The sequence below is a fragment of the Equus asinus genome, chromosome 16 (assembly GCF_041296235.1).
Source record: "Equus asinus isolate D_3611 breed Donkey chromosome 16, EquAss-T2T_v2, whole genome shotgun sequence".
Taxonomy (NCBI): Eukaryota; Metazoa; Chordata; class Mammalia; order Perissodactyla; family Equidae; genus Equus; species Equus asinus.
The window spans coordinates 40179489-40201426 of NC_091805.1; the positions used below are offsets into that span (position 1 = coordinate 40179489).

General features: G+C 38.3%; 1 protein-coding gene across 9 annotated transcripts in view; it reads left to right on the forward strand.

Moving 5' to 3' along the window:
* Nucleotides 1-21938, forward strand: part of NTNG1 (netrin G1) — a 311502-nt gene that overhangs the window by 149926 nt on the left and 139638 nt on the right. For all 9 annotated transcript variants that reach the window (XM_070486944.1, XM_070486947.1, XM_070486948.1 and 6 more), the window contains exon 3: nt 12871-13511. In XM_070486944.1, the coding sequence (XP_070343045.1) occupies nt 12871-13511 (641 nt within the window). The remainder of the gene's footprint in view (nt 1-12870; nt 13512-21938) is intronic.

Consider the following 21938-nt stretch of genomic DNA (forward strand, 5'->3'; position numbering starts at 1 on the left):
AACCATCTGGGGATTTTTTATATTTTTCCACAAAGGGCACCCAACGACCTTGTACAGTTATACCATAAATAATTGGAATGCTATTTCTGCATTTGGATCTCCAAGAGATTGACTTCTTCTATGAAATCTATGAAGAAATTAACTTTCACACCTCGGTTTTATTGGCCCGCTTTGAAAAACTGAGTGCTGAACTGTTTGGTCGCACACTAGACCCTGAAAAGGAGGCTGTTATGAGATGACAAGTTGGAAAGTTCATAGTTAAGAATAGGAATAATAGTGATGACAATGATGATGATAATAGTAATTGCTGACATTTATTGAGGTCTTACCATGTGCCAGGCGCCATGCTAAGCTCTTTTTACGTATTAAGTCATTTAATTTTCACAAAAATGCTATGAAAGTGTACCGTCTTATTCCCATTACATAGATGAGAAATCTGAGGCATAAAAGAATTCACATGGAGGGGCCGGCCGGTGGCCAAGTGGTTAAGTTCGCCCACTCCGCTTTGGTGGCCCAGGGTTTCACTGGTTCGGATCCAGGACGTGGACATGGCACCGCTCATTAGGCCATGTTGAGGCGGCGTCCCAGATGCCACAACTAGAAGGACCCACAACTAAAATATACAACTATGTACTGGGGGGACTCGGGGAGAAAAAGCAATAAAAAAAATATTTTAAAAAACCCAGAAAACAATTCACGTGGGGTTGGGATGCAAATCCTGAGAAGAGCAGTTCTGTTCTCTTCTTCACTACAGGAGAGATGAATGCTCCTTGATAGAATAACTATTTGTTTCAATTGTCCAAGTTTGCAAATGATGATTCCATCTTTGTCCAGCACTAATAGCCCCATGCATCACTAGTTTGCAGCTAACAAGGCTTATCTTTAACTTATTCCTAACCTGCTCCTATTTTTACTGGTTTCAGTTTACCCTCTAACACTTACCCTGGTTCACTCTTCCACTCCAGTTCTTTCTATTTCATTTGTACTCAGCCTTTTACTCTCTTGTGACTACTTTGAGGAGAGTAACACACCTATTCATTCCTTAGGTTCCACTCCCAGCTGTAGCTTCTTGTTGAAAATATGATTGGGTCTGCTTAGCTCCTTAAGAATGTTTACAGCTTCTTGCACTGGCTCCTGAAGATTCTGTTTTGCCCTCTAGGCTCTTGGGCTTTTATTTTATAAACTAGAGTAATGTGTAAGGAGGATATTTGAAGAAACCCGAGAGACTAACTGGATTTGTTATGAAATAGATAGACAGTGACTAAGAGAAGATAAAGAGAGGAATGGGGAGAAACTGAGAGATGTAAGGAAGGCTAGGCCACGTTTGGGGTTGAGTTAATGGGAGCTTGGAATGAGGAAGGAAAGGTCTGGAGATCATTAATTATGTTTGTGGGAGAAATGAGGATGGAGGACTTGAAAATGTTTTGCTGTACATTGTGAATTGAATCTCTGGCATTTTCTTGATTTTCAGTTACACTGGATAGATATCAAACTAACATTTTGCAGAAAGAACTCTGCTGGGATTGGGCAGTAAAGGGGTCCCAACCTTCTGCTGGTGTCAGATGGGAACCTCATCACCACCATTTTCACTGTCTTCTAGGCATTAAATCTTGGTGTCACCATTGATTCTTTCTTTTACTTTGTTCTCCACTTCCAGTCAGTCTAATGCCCACCAAATCTTCCATCACCTTTCTATTCAATTTAGTCCAGCTCCTTGTTCTCACACCTAGATTCTTAAAGCTACCTCCTAGCTTGCTTCCCTGTCTGCAGTCCATCCCCCTTTCTTTATGTCTTGCACTGCAGTCATCATGACATTCCACTTGTTTCTAAAGATGTCTCAGTCCCTGTCCTACACGTTAGTGAAAATAGACTGACCAGGCTCTAGGCCAGTTCTGGACCCTTTCTGGCTTCCCAGTGAGATCTTGTGATTTGTAAGTGAAGTATGAACTAATGTTTGAGATTTGGGCAGTATTTCTCTAAATAAAGAGAAAAGAGAAAGGTAATGTTCTTCTTTGCCTGATATACCAGAAGCAGTTCATATAGCAGAGAGAGAGTTGAGTTAGAAGACATATAATTGCTTCTTCAGTTGTTGAGAATTTTTATATTTTGTTAAACAGAAAAGCTGATTGCGGAAACAACTTGCTTTACATTCGTTTCCTCATCATTTGTTGACCATCTACTGTGCCAGGAATTGTGCTGCATTTGAAGATGGATAAGATACATCAGGGATTATTTGTGTGCCCACTCCTAGAATCCTAACCGAATCTTGCTTTTTGATTCTTCTTCGTGACTTGATTGAAATGACTCCTAATATTGGACTCAACTTGAACCTTTTGTTTTCCCTAGAATGGAATCTGTAAAACCAATGAAGAAAGCTAACTGTGAATGAGACATCTGCCGTAAAAACCGTAAATGACTTTCTGTTCTCCAGTTAATCAAACCCAAACACTTCTATTCAGCTTTCAGTGCTCTCTAAAATCACCTTCACATTCTGTAGTTAAACTTATCTCCCACTACCTCACAGCCCACCCTCTGGCCTCCCAAACATTAGGTTCATTTTCATCTTTACAAACATTTATCTTATATAGGTTCTATGACATACCTGAACCTTAGTTTCTTCATCTGTAAAAGTAGAATAATTTATTTCCCTCATAGGGAATTGTAAGGATTAAATGAAATGACAAATATAAAGCCCCTCTCACAATTCTTAACCATAAAAGGTGTTCAGTGATCACTGACCCCTTCTCCGTTCCAAAATGAGAATGTCTTCTCACCTGTGCAAACCTGAGACAACTTGGAAAGCCAAGACTCTGCCTCCTCTAACTCTTTCCTAATGACTTTCTAACTTTCATACCTCTCTTTAACAATAAATGCTTGCACATAGTGTCTGCAAATTAGACAATTCATTTCTATATAACCTACCCAAAATAGCCCTCTAGAGGACATTTTCTTATTTTCCAAAAGACACATCTTTCTCAATTTTGTCTTGCTAGTACATTGTAGCTGATAAGGAAGAATCAACCTCATTGTAAACTAATCTATCACATCAAGCATAATGCTTGGCACATGATAACTGCTTAATGTTTTTTGTCATTTAATTTACTTTGGTTCATGATGGTGGTTCTGGTAGACCAACAGCCATTCCAACCTCACAAAAAATGAAGATTATATTTATGATTGGTAATTCACCAAAAGAATTATGTATCTGTTGATCTGAAAAAAATACATTCACATTTTAATGAAATATTGATATAATAAATATTGGTATATTATATCTATATTATATAAAGATACATCAGGTATGAACTTAGGCAAGAAAATTGGGTTTAGAGAAAATGTATTTCAATGTGGAAATGCTCGGAATAGGACATCCTAGAAGAAAACAAGGAATGAAATCAACTGAAAAGAAGGAACAAGAAGGAAGAAAGAAGAATCATTTTACTTCAGCGGGCTCTAAAATACACTGCCGACGTCCCAGACACTGGCAAGACCAGACTTTGTGAACCTAGAGCCCAGATAGTTCTGGAGGCCCTCTTTTAAAAAAAGAAATGCAAACCTACAAACACAAAATTAGGTACAAGGCCTGAGAAGCAGCTTGTGTAATTGAGGGTCTCTGAGGTGTAAGCTTCATTAGCTTCCTAATGAATCAAACTCTGGACCCAGGTAGAATTTTCAGAATCTCTGCAATTAGAATACCCATTTAAGCTTTAGCATGATAAACAAAGATCACTTCCTTCTTTTCCAGCAAAATGTGTCTGCTTCCTTGTTCTCCACCCATTTCAACCTTACCACATCTTACATTTTTCAAGGATTTGCACCACTGAGGCACTTCCATGCTGGGCGTTATAAAATCACAACCACCTCATTCATGGCTTCTTCCCTCAATTTTTATTTAGTTCTCCATAATTACCTAAGAACCAGTCAAATTCTTGGTGTTCAGCTACTCCTGTAAACTCAGAAGGATGCTGTGGGTTGGATGAGTAAGGCAAGACAGGATGAGGAAAAGAGATCTTCAGCTCTGAAACCACTAGAAGAAATACTCCTCTGACTGATGGAGAAAAATGAAGATAAAATGAACACCAGGAAAGGACTGGGACATAATTGCAGTTGGTGCCATTTGTCTTTGTCCTCCAACCTCACCAGAAGTCCCAGTAACTATGTCAATCACCCACACAGGCATTCTGCAATTGGAGTTGGACTTCTTGTTTTTTGTTTGGTTTTATTTTGTTTTATACAATGTATTACATCATACAAATTCCATCTACAATTTAGGGATCTGAGTAGTTCTTTAAACTTGGTTATCTATTTGATCTCAATTGCCAACCTATGGACAAATCCTTCCCATCCTATTCTGTGCTTTAAAACCTACTTAATTTGTCCTCTTTTTCTCCCTGCCTTCATGTTTTCCTCCTTTTTACTTTTTTATACCTATAAATTTTTGTTGCACACATATTATGTGCCAGTTCTTCTGTTCATAGAACTGTAGTGAGGGAGACATGAAAATAAACAACTGGAATTTAGCGCGATGAGTTGCATGATAATGCACGTGGTCCACTGTGGTCCACCGAATGGTGCATCTACATATATATACACACACACATACACTCATGGGTTGGTACGACTGACTCATGAAGTATGAAAAAAGCAAAAAGCACAGAGGCCGGATCTTGAAGGATCTTGCAAACTGGGGTAAGGGATTTGAACTGTACTCCTGAAGGTAACGAGAAATCATTAAAGAGCTTTAAGAGAGGGCATGATACAGTTAGATTTGGATTTTAGAAGGATCACTGTAGCACCTATGTAGAGAAGAGATTGTAAGAGAACGATATAATATGGATAGAGATCATTTAAGAGGCCGTTAGAGTAATTCAGGAGAAAAATATTTTTTAAAATATTAAAAAACTAAGGAAAGCACTGGCGGTGTGAACAAACCTGTGGTGAGGAGTTGCATCCACAGAACTTGGTTGGTGAACAGATTGAGGAAAAAGAAAGAATATAAAATGATTTCCAGGTTTCTTGCTTGGAAAATGGAATAATTTGGTGTCATTCTCAAAGTCAAGGAAAACAGGAAGAAGAGAATTTTTACTACTAACTACTGATTATTGAGCACTTACTGCATGCCAAGGAGATGCTAAACACTTATCATGCATTATGTAATTTTATCTCGGATTAACGTCATGAAGTACATAGTGTTAGATGGACTTTAAATAAGGAGCAGTGAAGGCGCAAAAAGTGAAGTAGCTTGCCCAGAATTACGTAATAGCTAAGTGGTGGAACCGGAGTTGAATCCTAGGCAGATCTAACCCAGAGCCTTGGTTCTTCATCAATACACCAGTGTTTATCAAAGTGTGATCTAGAGAGTATCTTCATCAGAATTATCAAGGGTACTTATTAAATTTCTGGGTTCAACTCAATCTATTGAAACAAAATTCCTCATGGGTGGGGACGGAACTCACCAGCTATTTCTTATGCACCTTAAAGTTTACGTACCACTGCAATACATGGTATATATTACAACTAGGTGGAAGGAGGATAACAAATTCACTTTTTTTTTTTTTTTTAATATGGAGATGTTAGTTAATGGAGCATGCCACCCAGATTGCCATAGGGGTGGAATGCAGCAAATATTGTCAGGCTGGAATTTGATGCTAGGATGGTTTAACTCACAATTCTCAGTCTTGCTAAGGCTGGTGTTGCTGCAAACATTCCAGGGTGGTTTGGATGAAGTATCATGAGCAGGAAAGGTGATGGAATGGAAGAAATTATCACCAAGCCAAGCCCCCCAGACTTCTCCTCCTTTATACTCTCGTTCAGTGAGTTTTGACACATCCCTCCAAATGTGCCCCATGCATGAAATGTCTTTATGTTTTTTTCTTAAAAATGCTTGCAAATTTTTTTGCGTTTTACTCCATAAAATGTCTGTTTGTTTTTAATATAAAAATGTGTTTAATTATGTACCAAGGGGTGAAAGGGACACTCTAAGAAGTTGCACACTGTTGCTGCTTACTCCGTCTACCCTCAAGGACACCCAGTGCTCTCTCTAGGAGCATGAGTACCAATTTGAGAAACATGTGATTGTTGTTCGCAGAGATCTAAACTCCGCTAGTAAATTGCAAATATTTTGTTCTATTATTTCTGTGTTCTTCCCAATGTTTTTAACATAGTAGGTATCCAGTAAACAGCTAATGAGTTTGGAAGAGAGAAGTTTAAAAGAAGTAAGGAGTATGAGAAATCAGAACAGGCTCACCAGAAACGAATCACTCAGAAAGTGCCACATTAGGACGTTCTCTTCGTGCCTCTCCTGATTAAGTGATTACTTCAGCAGAGGATGCTTTGGTCTTCCTATACTCTCTTAAAACTGGTGGCTTTCAGAAAATGGACTTCAAGTGGGTCTTGGACTTGCTTTCTCGTGTGAGAGAAGTAACCAGTTTTTGAGAATCAAGGCAGAACTTTCAGGATCCAAAATTCTCAAATCAACTCTTAGAAGGCGTGATGGTATCAGGACTCAGAAGGTGCTCACCTTCATGATCTTTAAACTCCCTTCAAGTTACTTTAACTTAAAATACTGACAGCACACTTCAGCTTTGTGTTATTAATATTTAAGTGCCTGCGTTCTGGTCTATTTTCAGACTATCCATAAGGCAAAATACTGTACCAAAGTCTTTGAGCGATGTTTTTTAAGAAAATAAAATTTGAAAAGTAATTTCTCTACCAATTATAATAATGTCACCTTAGTAAAATGTTTTTCTGTATACATTCACTGTAAAACCCACTTGATTCCATTCATATTTATTTCTGCTTTAATTGATGCAAAGTAATGATTTAAATTGCTATATAGGAATCCATTTTTGTGGCTTGAGAATGTATTTGGCTCCTTGTTAGAAGCTTAGTCTTCTTGACCTCTGTAGCCTTCACCAGTTTGAAAATCCTAACCATAATCCTCTGGGGGATTTACACAGGTGTCTACTGAGGCCCATAATCTGTGATATGGTTTCCGGTATTCTCATTGTGGAAAGGTTAAGCCCTCCTGTCTTTACTCCTGAGTAAAAAAGTCCACACAGTGTTAGTATTGTCAGGGAGCAGATTGAAACAAGCAACAGCTTCAATCAGGTCTTAAGCCTGTATCTATGATGGGGAGAAATCTTTGTGATGAACAAGGGGTTCCATTAGGAAACAGAGCAATTGGTTTTTAACTCTGGAGTTACAAGAACAAAACTCTTTATCCTCTGTTATTCTTAGAGTGGCCATATTTCCCAAACTAAAATTTGAGACTCATGCTCTGACAAATATATAAGTACTTTTTTCACAGCAGATTCAGAATATCTGAAGTTGGGACAATCCCATAGTATTCAGACTATTTAGTTAGAATGTGTATACCCGATGTTGGGACCCAACATGCCAATTAACAGGGCAGGTTATAAGTAAGATTGCACTACCATTTATAGAGATTGCTGCTCTTTATGTCCAAAGGGACAACAGACAACTGGAAACATACTGTCAGTATTAGTAGTGCTGACACTTATCTTTCAGATTTCTGGAAAAGATGTTCGCAATCTTGGATTGTACTAACCTCTGGTTCTGATTTCTCTCTCTCCTCTCTATGCTAATAACCAAGCTATAAGATCTGACGGGGGCACCTCAGCATGACTGATGAACATCAGCTGCCAGTTCAGAGTAGACTGAGTGTCTTCAGAAAAGTCATAAAGGAGGGGCCTTCCCATGTTATAGCCGAGCAAGAATCCAGGAGCAGAAGGACTTCAGGAAAGGAGCAACCAAGAAGTTGCAAGAAGGGGATGAGAATAGGGTCCCTCCCACCAAAAATTACTTCTCTGATATAGGGAGGACAATCAGCAGCCTTCCAGAAACTGTTCCTGGTTGGCTCTCAAGGAGCTGTAGTGAAAGAGGAGAAAAGGAAGCCATCTCCTCAAGATGATAGCCCAGCCTAGTAGTTAAAGCATGGTGCTCATGTTTCGTGTCCCTGAGAAATGAGTAGTATACAGTGCTTCCAGTTTCTTCACCCTTTTAAAGCCTTGCATTGGCAAAGCCATAGTGTTGTCTATTTAGAAGTCACAGTGGGAACAGGTCGAGAGTGCTATCTTAGAATTTTGTGTCTGTTTCCCTTGCCTTCGTGTCTTCTTTATCTGTCACTTACCAATAAAACAAGCAAGGATGAGCCAGATGCAAATGGGTGTGAGGCAGTTCTGTCTCACTGTTTCTCACAGTCGTCTGTGTTGACCCAAGTGCTTTTCACAACCACTTGTAAATACATGCCTGCTTGGCATGTAACTTACAGTTCAGTAGCAAATCTCCCATGAGAATTCCCTACATTTCCAACTGTCGTTCCCAATAGTTTGCCAATAGGTAAAGCTTGGAAGGGCAAGTTCAAAATGGTGGGAACCACACGCATTACACAAATACTGCTTAAGTTGGATTTTCTTTTAACTCTGAAGGGTCTAGCAGACCTTAGGTGAAAGGATTTTCTTTTCACAGTAGCACTTGCCAGAGGAAGGCACTTGCAATAGAAACAATAAAAACATGGCTCAAATTTTATTTATCTCTGTAAATTCTGAAAGCACATTAAGGAAGAATAACATTCCACTTTGGCTACAAAGTGCTAATTAATAGCTAACTTCAATTCTCCCAGAGGTAAAATATTAATGTTATTTTTTAAATGAAATTAAGCTTCACAATCTTCTCCTAATTGTTATAAAAATATTTAGCAGCAATATCTGTCTAATTATTTAGGCATCTCTTAATGGTGTAAATATTATCAGCACAGTCATAAATATTTTCTGTTTTGTCCATAGACAATCAGTTAAGGATCTGTTGCTTGTAGGACTTAAATTAAGATCTATTTAAGGCTGCCTGCTGGCCACAAAATAATTACTTACACTTGCTAATGCCTGAATCTGTTAGATTTAGCAGCAAGAAGCGCTCTTTGTTTTCACAAGTAGGAGGAAGTTATTTTTCTTATATAAATTTCATTGTTGATGGTATTAGAGAGGATTAGGGTGGGGTTGAAGTAGTTGGAAATTTAATTAATCTAATCCTTTTAACAGCAATTGTTTTCATATTGATAATTCTCTGTAACAACAGTATTATAAATCACACTCATGTGAAATATTTACACTAAATATTTTAACATATAATCTCTCCTCCAGCTTTCTCTTTCTAGAATGGTAGGATTTTCGGCTTCTTCAGCTTTCTTCTTTTATTTTGTTTCTCACTCACCTAAGATGGAAGGTTTCCTCTCAGAGGACCAGAATGAAATCTTTTTTTTTTCTCTGCTAATTTTCTCTCAATGTCATTGTCTCTCAGTAAATTATGTTAATGGGCATCGAATCATTAATCTCCTAAAAGAGCAGGAGTACTAGGAAACAAGAAGAGTTCGATTGATCTTTTCTCTTTTTTTTGGTGTCTACAGTCATTTAGTGTAGATTTTCATTTGAAATGATGTGTTTACTCATCAATTTCAATAAATTGTTATGCAGCTGAAATTATCACTAAGATTCAAGTCAGATAAAGGAGGAAACTGTCATTCTGGTCAACCTCTGATCATTGCCAGTGTAAACTGGGAATTGTTCTCAATCTGCTCAAATGTCACATTATCGAGAAAAGAATTGCTCTGACCTCCCAATATAAAATTACAATCAGTATCCCTCCTCCAACACCGTTCTCCCCTTTAATTGGCTTTATTTTTCTCCATAGCAGTTATCGTCATGTAATATTATGAAACTATATAGTTGTTTGCTTAGTGCATCTCCTGCAACTAAGATGGAAGCTCCGCTGAAAGCAAGGACCGGGATTTGTCTACTTCTGTATCTTGAGAGCCAAGACAAGTGCCTCATGTATACTAGGCCATCAACAAATCATTATCGAATGCATGAAGCTTTTCTCTCATTTTCCAGTTGCCTAAAGCACCACATCAGAGCATAACAATGAGATTTCTCCTTGTCCTGGTGTGCATTTTGATGGTTTACGACTTGATGTAAATGTAAGCGTTTATCCTGAGCTGGCTGTCCTGCTGAGCCCCAGTGGAGGAGTGTTCCTACGGTACAAAAGAAGCGACTGAGTGCTTTATGTGGGCACATCTTCACTGAACGACTAGAACCTTGGCTTGTGCAGTGCTATTTGGGATCCACGTGTTTACAATTTTAAAAGTAGTCGAAAGCAGAGACTCTCAAAGGATGCTCTCCAGGACACTATTTATATGGTATATGAATAGGGGTTACTAAAACAAGAAGGGGCTCCATGGTCAAGTTTCTGAAACTAGGTGTTACATGAAGCTAAGTAGGGTTCTTCACTTCAAGGCATCTCAGATGTATGATAATGCTAATTAGGGCTCTCTAAGACAGGAGATCTTAGGCTCTGTTTCCCAAACTCATTTGATCTTAGGCCTGTCCTTTCTACTAGCCAACCCTGTTTCTAAGACTGAGTTGCATCATAGGGAACTCCATTGACTTGGGAGTTGAACAGGTCAGGACAGGGGCAGAAGAAGGTTCTGGCTCTGCCCCTTACTCATTTTGTTGTATGACATTGGGCCAGTTACCTAACACTTCTCTATGCCTCAATTTTCTCTTCTGTAAGGTAAGGATGAAAAAGGATTATCCAGAATAATGTACGTAAAGTGTCTGACCCATAAGTGATAAATAAATGGTGGTTATTGTCATCACCTTTTATTGAATGGGGGAATGAATGCTTTTTAGATAGATAGCTTCAAGCACATTGTCTACGACAGGTTTGCTAGTATAGGCCCATTCCCAGAATCAGCCTGCTGTGCCTCCTCCTTTGTCCCAGGACCCTGTGTCCATCTGAGAAGCTCTAAGCATCCATGTTGAAGTCGAAGAAATACTATCTTTCAACATAACTTAATATAAATGTCTGATAACTCACTTCAAGTGTATCTTGCAGAGTCTTCCTGTGTTTTGATACCCTTAACCTAAGATGAAGACACTTTTGTCGGGAGGAAGGTGGTAGCATCAATGTTATTGTTTGTGCAGATGGCTACATGCTGATAGATTTTGAAGTGACCATATTTTTTCAGTAAATCTCAAATGAAGGTGTGATTTGTGTAAATCTGACCCCTTCCAGTAAAATGTGCATTTACATATATGTAGAATTTATAAATCCTGACAGATTCCACAATATTTATAGCCCTCCATAAAAAGCCTTTGCCAGTTTGCAGAGCTTAGCATTTGGCTCTCTGGTGTGCTTAAGAGAGTTTAAATAATAATAAATTTGGTGATTTATTCCACCTGGAACAGAAACTTATTTCCCCCCCTTAGCTCGTTTTGAAGGAGATACTATAAATAGTGCCACAGACGCTAAGATCAGGAATAGGGAATTGAAATTCGAGAGAGAAGTACAGAAACATTTCCATTATCACTGATGCCTTGAATGTATTTTTAAAACAGTTCTGTTCCTCAAATAATGCACCTTCTCTCCTTTATCCTGCCCCTTCTCATTTGTACTTGAGTTCCCCAAACCTGTTGCCAACTTTAGGATTCAGTTGCATTAATGGGAAAGAGAGAGTGAAAGTATTAGCTGACTAAGTTAAGAGAAAGTTGCCTCTTGGGAGGCAAAGCAGTTCTCGACTGTTCATCTTAGATTTCACAGGAGTCAGCCCTGTAACTGAACGTCGATGTCTAAGGTGTAAATTCATTATTTGAGACCCAGCCCATGAATCCTGCAGGTGTGATGAAAAGCTTAGTTCATGAAAAAGAAAAAAAGTCTAATTGTAATTACAAGAGAAAGCCTAAGGACAAATGTCAGACGGTCGATTCTTTCACTCATCCGTGCTTATAATTACCTAGTACAGGATTAGAGAAATACCTGAAGAGTTGACTCTAAATGATACCATTTGTTTTCTTAAACAGAAAATAAACAAAACTCAGGGAGCCCGTGAGTGCTGTAGAATCTACTGATGAAAGCTGAGAGCAACCACTTAGTGTAGCATAAGTGGGGTTACAACTTTTTGTGTTATGACAAAGTGACTTATTTCCAGCTTCTTATTTGAATGCACTATGAAGGAAGTAGCTTTTGTGAAAGGGAAAATAATAATAACGGCTAACATCCATGGAGAGCTGACTATGGGCTGGCACAGAGTAACACATCAAGTGGCTGTGGCTCTTTGCAACACCCTTCTAATGAAGTACTGAATTCTCCTGTCCTGATAAGCTGGAGCACGCCCCCACCCCAAGTCTCTCCTGAGCAGTCCCCTTGCCTTTAGCTAATATGATGGCAGGTGTTTGGACTGAGCCCCAGAGCCTGTAGTGTACCACATTGTCATGATTTGTGGTGAACAAAGTAAATGCTTTAAAAGCAGGCTTTATGAAGCAGGGACCTAGTTAAGTATGATGGATTTGAGGCAAAGAAAAAAGAAGTTGAATGCTGTATGGGGGTATTGTTTCCTAAACAGGACACAGGTATCTACGGTTCGTTGCTAATTCTAAAGCTTTGCTTGAAAAATGACTTTTTAAAGAACTGTGCTCTTGAGGAACGTCCTTGAGGCATGGAAGAGTTTTCTTGCTTTTCTATAGCATCTTTCTAAGAGGACGTGAAGGTATTGAGCTGTTAGACAGTTGCTCAGTGTCTTTATGCTTCTGGGACCACATTATGGGTCTAACACATATGGGATAAATAAACTGTTTTCATTTCCTAAAGCCCATGGAAGGAAAATTACCATATTGCTTCTTTTTTTTTTTTTTTTTTAACTGTTAAGAGAATCCAGTTAGGGCAAATAAAAATGATTACTGCACACAGGTTTATTTTCTTCCTGTCTTTCCTAGCCTCTTATTCAGCAGCAGCAATATGGCAAGACTTGTGTCAAACCAGTGTTTTGATGCAACTTCTTTTGTTCTTCTTCCATAGGGCAACCCCTACATGTGCAATAATGAGTGTGATGCAAGTACCCCTGAATTGGCGCATCCCCCTGAGCTGATGTTTGATTTTGAAGGAAGACATCCCTCCACATTTTGGCAGTCTGCTACTTGGAAGGAGTATCCCAAGCCTCTCCAGGTTAACATCACTCTGTCTTGGAGCAAAACCATTGAGCTCACAGACAACATAGTTATTACTTTTGAATCGGGGCGTCCAGACCAAATGATCCTGGAGAAATCACTCGATTATGGACGAACATGGCAGCCCTATCAATATTATGCCACAGACTGCTTAGATGCTTTTCACATGGATCCTAAATCCGTGAAGGATTTATCACAGCATACGGTCTTAGAAATCATTTGCACTGAAGAGTACTCCACGGGGTATATGACAAATAGCAAAATAATCCACTTTGAAATCAAAGACAGGTTCGCGTTTTTCGCTGGACCATGGCTACGCAATATGGCTTCCCTCTACGGACAGCTGGATACAACCAAGAAACTCAGAGATTTCTTTACAGTCACAGACCTGAGGATAAGGCTTTTGAGACCAGCCGTTGGGGAAATATTTGTAGATGAGCTACACTTGGCACGCTACTTTTACGCAATCTCAGACATAAAAGTGCACGGAAGGTAAGAGAACATCTGTCTGACTTGAATGAGAATGTGTGTGTTCAAAGAAAATGCCAGTGTGTTGGTCCCACAACTGTAGAGTGACATTTGTCACTTTCTACTGCAACCTTTTCTCGGGAACAGCAGCCTAGAGCTGGGTTCTGAGGCATTTGAGACTTTTCTTACTCAGCAGTAATTGTGATCCCAGACTTGCTGTCACTGAACCTGAGCCTGGCAGGATTTCTTAGAATTTAAAAAAAAGCAAAAAAAAAGAAAAAGCGTCTTATTTGAGACCAAGGAACTCCCTAGGTCAGGAGATAGTTTCAGTCTTTAAGGCAGTGCAGCTGGGGGAACAAGGCTGGTTGCTCTATAAAAGAGACTCAAAAAGAAGAAATACATTTTTCCATCGTTTTGGAATGCAAGAATGGGTTCCAACATGGTACAACTCTCTGTTTAAGCTTTGTTATATTGCACAAGAAAAGTTCTGGAAATGAAAGTTATAGTAGTTTAAATTTATTAAATCGGAACTGAAAGTGGTTAGGAAACAGTGCATTTGTTAAAGAGGGACAGTCTCGACATTCAGTTTGGGATGTTATTGTTTTCAAAAGATATACTACCTTTTAAAATATGGACTGAGTTGGGCTCCTTTTGTTTGTAGGTCACTTACAGATGGACCAGAGTTTAAACACCTTGATGGTCACAGCTAGACATTTCTTTGCTTTTGCTAACATACCAGAGACACAACTGAGCAAGTTTCTAAGAATGTTGAAGATGTTTAAATGAAAAAGTTGAATAATGAGAACCTGGACCACTGACATAGAAATTTTCAACCAGATTTTTAAGTGTAGTATGTTATCAAAATACCCAACTGATGGAAGCATGAGATAATGAGTTTGGAAAACTAAAGTTAAGGGTGGAATAGACAGCAAAATGGAAAAGAAGGAGAGCAAAGCCAAGACAATGATCATTCTAAAAATGCCAAGCTTGCTTTAAATCAAAATATATGAGGGTAAGAATATAAACAGTACATAAATCATGTAGGTTTAATTAAGTAATCCTAAAAGTTAAACAGTTCAGGCAGGATTCACTAAGTTTACTCATCTCTATTATCCCTTAAGGCAGTCCCATCCTCTGAAGTTGGAAAAAATGTTGAGAATTGACTCAAACCATCTTTAATAAAAATGCTATTATATTTGTGTACTAGAAGGAAAGAGAGGTCACAGCTGTTAAGTAAGCACCATAGTGGGCACACAGAGTGGAGCGATGAGCTTGACCTCAGTTTGGTGGTAAAGGTTTCGAAATCTTGCCTTGTGGAATCTTACTTATGGAAAGTAGCAGGAACTGGCCGCCACTTATTCTCAGCTTTGTTCTAGCTTCATGTTCTCATGGAAGAGTCAAGAATCTTTAGCTTTGGAGCTTCTTTAAAACTTTTAACCAAGGTTTGGTGATGTATGGCGAAGATATCTTTAAAGCAAAATAATATATCTGAGAAAAATATGCACTGGTACAATATTGAGCTTGTGGGTTCCAGGGTTTATGTATCAGCAGGGCACCACGAGAGGGCAATATGGAGCTGTCACCTTAAACATGAGTTTGCTATTTTTAATAAAATGCAGCCATTATACTCATGAATATTATAGCAAAGGATCAGGTTCTAGTGTCTTATTCTTGAGGACATATCACATATAAAAATAGTTGATGTTGCTATTGTTAACAATAGCATACCACAACAAAGGACCAGATATTCTCTTCATCTACAAGGATAAATGCCAAAATTAATAAGCTGAGATTTGAATTTGAATCCTAGTGTGATCTACATTGTTAGAATCGTCTAGGTCAATTTCCTTACAGTTTCAGAAATCCTTAATCTTAGCCAAAATCCATACAGCCCAGCTTCCACTCACACTCTCGTTTTCTACTTGTAGAGAAGGCAATCTTGTGAAGCTTTTTGGTTGGGAAATAAGCATTGTTGGGGCTTATTTCTGCTCTTGGAGATTCATTTTTGTTTCTTCTGACTATTTCAGAGAAAGTATAAAATACACTTTAAGCTACAGGTGTTCTTTATTAGGGTCGAACATACTATCTCTTGGTGGCACGTTAGAAACGTAGAATCCCACCAGATTTACCAGTTCTCTTTAATCCTTCATCCTAGTCATGTCCTCCAGCTGCATTTCAGTGGCTCTGAGGAGTTTAGAGGAGTTCTCCTCCCTTCTCTGGGACTCACCTCCACTGTCTTTTCCTGTTCACCAGTCAACTGTAAGCTGGTAAGGAGGCAGCTGGGCAAGAGAGAAAGGTCCAATAGAGGTGAGCCCCTTCCATAAGGTCCCACTCTGTCACCTCTAAACTCTGTCCAAATTCCTCAGGGCAAAACTGATGCTGGCATGTACTGTGCTAGGCACCAGATGGCTGGGGTATTTTTAGTCTTAGGGGAGGGACTGAAGAAGCAAGGCCTGATGGCTCGGGCGTGTCTCCAGGTTTTAAGTTATATAAGGAAGATGGAGCCACTAACGGGAACAGTTGCCTTGTTGCCTCGGTCGCAGGCCTTTCAGCATAGAAGCTGATAGATATTTTACTCTTGAAATTTTCAGTAGGATTAGCAGTCTAGGTTGTCTTTTTCTTATATAGCAAATCATCTGTAGGAGGATTGAACATTAACTGATGATCTTTAAAAGAAAGTTGTAAAGGTTTCTTTTCATGAATATCGTAATACAAACTTTCCAAAATATAGCTGGTCTGTGTTTCCCTGAACTCCCTCTACCACCATCAAAGAAATGATTGCAACATGTAGCATGCCTTTATATGTCTATATCTGCTCACTATAATGATATTTTTCTACTTGTCACTCCACCCCCACCATAATGTGGGAATTGGCGTGGGTTATTTGGGGAAGGTAGGCAACTATCCATAGGATAGTTGACAGGCAATAGGAGATTTTTCACCTTGAAATATTAAGTTCTGAAACAAAAATAGTCAGAGAGTCTTTGAATTGACTGGCTGTGAATTCCAGTTCTCTACTTCTTTTGCACATGTGTACGTGGTCTTTATGTTTTATACTGGCTAGTATTGTTTGGCGTAAAAATGATGTTTTGATTGTTATTAGACTAATGTAGCATTTATATTCTTTTTAGTATGTGACACATCAGATACCTATTTTACTGGTGACAAAATACCTTTTGCTACATACTTATTTTGCTTTCATTTACTCTCCCTTATTGTGTATTTATTAAGATAATGGACGAAAAAGAGGAAATATGGCTGTTTGCAATCTCAGCGACTCTGTAGTACTTACATTGTTCAATAAACCTAATAATCTTCATGGACTAATTCTGACTTATGGATGTCCTGCTTCAGTAAATCAGGGTGATTTTCTCTAGTGAATAATAGACGACTGCAGTGTGCCAGTACCTTAATTAAAGAGTGGCTCTCCTAGTCTTGATCTCATTTTAATTTACAGGGTAATACTACAATAATATCACTAATGGAAGGTACATTAAAGGGCATCAAGTAGCATTAACTGTATTAAATTATAGTACTTGTGTTAATTAACTGCTGGAGCAAGATGGTTCTAATGGCCAAAGAGGTCGTCTAATGCATAAATAAAATCTACTCAGAGGAGAGGTGAGAGGAGAAACGAGGAGTAGGTGTTTCTTCTGAACATCTTTTTATACAGATATGGACTTAAATTCACAGGCTGTTAAATACAGATATGGTCCAATATATTTTCTTAGTTACACATTTGGAAGTTTTGATTTTTAAGTGTTTTGTTTCCTTCTGAGTTTTCCATAGTTAAATTAATTGAAAACTTGAACATTATATTTGTCAGATGCATAGATTTTATAAAATATAAACTCAATATTATTTCTTATTTCTTTGAGATTTTGAGATAAACAGTTTCAAGGAAGGAATGTGATTTATTATAATAAGGTTAAATCTGAAAGACAAATGAATGTCTGATAATGTGCTCTTTTATTTGTAAGGTGTGCTGTCAGCAATGTATCAAGGTACTGGTTTCAGACAAGATAATAGAAATTCTATTTCAACCTCAAGAACTTTAGAACAGAATTGTAAGAACTTTATTCAGTTGCCTAGAAAACTCTAACCCATGTCTCCATTACTTGCCTTGTTACACACAATATTCCTAGACATAATTATCTGAAATTTTTTCTCAGTGGTGTGTCCTCATTCGTCATCTCTTGCAGCGCCTACCATGCTCCTTGAAGGTAGTCAATGGTGAGTTACTATTTACAAAATTGACTTTTCCTTCTCTACCTCCATTGTTTATCTCCAAGACAGGAGCCAGGCAGCAATAGCAGCAGAGAACTCCTCTTCAGCACTTTTGGGTGCTATCTTCATTTCACTACTGCCCCAGATCAGAACTACACCCTCCCTGCCTAATCCAGGACCTGGAAAGGTCCAGGGACAGAGCCACTCAAAGTGGGTGTCAGGAGTGGGAAAGGCCGGAAACATTCTTACCCTCAGAAGGATTCAGATGTATTTGTAAACCCTCACTATTTGAATGTCACCACCTTGGTATTTGCTATAATTAGGACAAAATGAGGTTGAAATTCACTTCCTAAGAGCAAAGCTTTTAAATGGTTAGTGCAAAAATATGTGGTATTACAAAAGCAAGAATGCTTGGGGAAGTTTAAAAACATAAAATCAGTAGAGCGCTCTTCAGATTTTCCAAACTAATTTGGAAAAATCATTTAACACAGAAGTGCTTTGCCAGTGCGAAAAGGCCTGCCAGTTATCCTACAAGTTCTCTAAGTCTTTTTATTAGCCACAATTCAAATGAACCTACCAAAATATTTATTCTTCACCTCTTCTGAGAGAGGCATCCTGCAAGGCACTTTTGAAGTAGTGGGCCTGGCATTTGTTCATTCTCCTCAGCACTAATTATTGAGGTTGAGCTTTACTACTGCGTGACAGATTCTGCTTTTATAACACCTTTCCTTCTTTCTGTCACCAGAAAATACTTATCCTCCACCTGGGGACAGACACTGGTTTACAGGGTGGACGTACGGAGATGCACAAGGCATAGTCAATGCTCTTAAGGAGCTGATATTCAGAAGGGGCACAGACGTGTAACAAGGACCGATTTCAACGTGGGTTGAGTGCTCTTACTGTGTGAATGTGTAAAGTGCCCTGGTAACAGAGAGGGAGACACTAACTTAATCTGGGAAGCCCAGCAGAAGCTTTGATGAGGATGTGACATTTGCATGGTGTCTTGAAATATGTGCTTTGGAATGCCCAGCAGCCAGGGCAGGATGGATATTCTAGGTGACAAATTGCACTTAAAACCAGCACAGCATGTTGAGGAGCTCCAAATAGTTAGGAAGTGGTGGAGTGGACAAATCCTGGGAGATGCCCTTCCATCTTCTCCCTGTGGACCTTCAGGATCTCTAAGAAGGATTGAAAGATTCCCATGTTTTAACCTCTGAGTCCCCCATGTCATAGGAAATCTAAGATTATATGGGTTCTCGTATATCCACTAAGTGCAGGTGATTCTAAGGCCTGGTGATAGAGGATATTCTAGTGTGGCTGTGTTTAACATGGAAATGCAAAGAGAGACAAGGAGAGCTGTAACCTTGCTTAACTGTGGAGCAAATGTAACTCCAAGTCCTAACGCTCAAACGGAGAGTCCAGAAAAGCTCTCGAAATTGCTCAAAAGCCATCATAACACAAGGGTTTGAGATTTACTTACAAAGTCAGTAGGACTTGGTGACCAGAGTTTGAGGAAGGAAGGGATGAAGGAAAGACTTTAGTAGGAATCCAAGTGGAGAGTCCAGTTAAGGATTTGAAAATACTGCTCTGGTGTTGCAGACAGAAGTTTGAAGTAGAAACATAGATTTGAAAATTATCACTACATGTGATGGTTGAAGTGTAGGGAATGACATTGACATGATAGGGTATTTTCCCTTACAATTATAAATGGCTGTAGTCAATTATAGAACATTTACAGAACTCTGTGGAATACTATCATTTGACAGGTAACTTCTGCAAGAGAATGAGAATCTGAGAAATAGGAGGAAATCAGAAAAGAGGGGCTTGAGTTAAGGTAATTCTAATAGCCTCCATTAATATGTAAGTAGTAATCCTTTACATTTTTGTACCACTCAGGTTACAAGGTTCTTGTCAGGTGCCTTATTTCCTTTAATTCTCACAAGAAACTTGTGAGGCAGGTATTGTTGAACCCCATTTTCAGATGAGAAAACTGAGGACCATGGAAGTTGCATGACATTTTAAAAGATCATCCCACACATAATAAAGTGACAAAATCAGGTTGCTCTTCCAAACCTCATGCATTCTCTACATCGTGCTCTTTTAGCCACACTAGTCTGAGATGAGCTCAGTACATGTAGGAGACCCAGAATGTTCCTGAAGAAGCTGTCTTTAAATGCCAACAATGAACCAATAAGTCTTGTGACTCTGCCCTTCCTACAGTGCTCTGGGAGTCACCCCTTCTAGGATGACTTTTGGCTCAGTACTTCACTATACCATATTGCTGTGTGTTTATTTGAACTCTAACTTTTTATCTCATTTTATGAACTTTATAATGTATGATTGGGCTAATTTGTCATATTGTGTTAGGTATATGTATTTTCCTGCTAATAAAATTATTATGATAGTTTCTCATTTTCTGACAGGAGAAAAAAATAAATAAATGAACTGAATTTTCTCAATATTATTTTTTATCCTATATTTTTCCATAAACCTTTAATGTGTGCAACTACTTTCACTTAATGGGCTTCATCAAACACTAAATCAAGCCACAAATTTTAATGGATGAACTTGGAAATGGCCAACCACCTTAGCTTATTTTAAGAAAATTTATTCTTCAATTGAGCACAATCTACTTTTTCTTTTAACTTCCGTATATTAGTCCACGTTCTCTCTTCTGAAACTATGGTAAACAAGTTTGCTGACACTTTCGTATAATAAAATTTCATAAATTTGCAGTCAATGATGCTATCCCCGAAGTCTTTTTTTCAAGTAAAATGGATATTTAACCATTCTACCATCCAAAATTTTTAAATTCAAGTTCCTCTTCTTTTAAAGGGAGAATGAATTTCGGTAAATAAAAGTATTCAAATGAGAAGCTTAGATAATTAAAAAATAAAAAACAAAATAAAGCATTGCTACTTAACTCCAGTGGAAATGCTTACAATAAAGATTTGTGTGTGAACCCATTTTAAATGGACAACTGAGTGCCATTCTGATTTGGAGCATATTTTTTAAATCCTTGAGAATTCTCGTATTAAAGAGAATATATGCATAAGCAGTTCATTTTCCCCTGAGGTTTGCACCATTATAGGGAAAGAATATATCTAATAATTCCTCCAATTAAATGATGAACTTCATTAGTGTGCCGAAAAACAACCCAATTTAAGAGCTTGTTCCTTTATCCTTAATTCCCCAGTGCCATAGATTTTTTTAAACTAGTGGGTCGTTAAAGAAAGGATGTCTCCTTTTTAAGAAACATAAGGATATTTAGGCAAAATACCACATAATAAAAGAGTAAAATAATTTCCTCCCTCACTTAACTTAACATCTGTGTAGGAAGCTTCTTTCCAGCTACATCTGCATGTCCAAACAAGAGGAAACACGGATAAACAGCTCCTCTGTCTAACTTCTGGAGCCATGTTTTTGATCCTGATTTACTGATTGACGTCTTTGGAAGGTCTTGCAGTTTATTTGTCCCTAGGATCGGAGGTATTTCCTGATATATTAGGAGGCCATGGCCATTCATTGTTTAGTGTGGGAATTTTTGTGGATCCATCTGATCAATGGTTCAGTAGAGGCACCATTTCCATTTATTCTCCAAATATAAGAATAAATGTGTTAATGTCATAGGTTTTTTCATGGAAATTTGAGTGTGTGTATGTATACTATATATATACATATATATATATATGTTGACTTCTCAACCAAAAATATAGCTCTATATTTCAATTTAGTAAGTCACTTTTAGAACTAAGTATGTTAATTTAACCAGAATTAACTGCACTTCATGTAAACTCGTGATTGCTATTTCTACCTTGTTTTTATAGATAGGAAAACTGTATCTAAACAAGGTTAATCAATCAGTGGCCAAAGGAGAAAGGAAAATTTAAAAATTACCTCTGTGTTAGCAAATGAATTTGTTTCTCATCCTCTACTTGAAAACTGTTGATTGAATGGATAGACTAGGTTTTAAATATGTGATATAGAAGCCTCACAAGTTTCATTAGTCCACAGATCCCGATCCAGAATATTACATCATTGGGATAGCTCCTGTGTCCGCTCTTTCTTACTTTGTGACTGGTGTCTAAGACGACGGATACTGTGCCATTGAGAGGAGAGAGGACAAAACACTGGGATCTCAAAATCATTATTTGTCTCATTTTAGAAGGAAACTTTGGCAAGGAGTCAACAGAAATAGGTTCTAGCTCTAGCTGTGCTGCAACT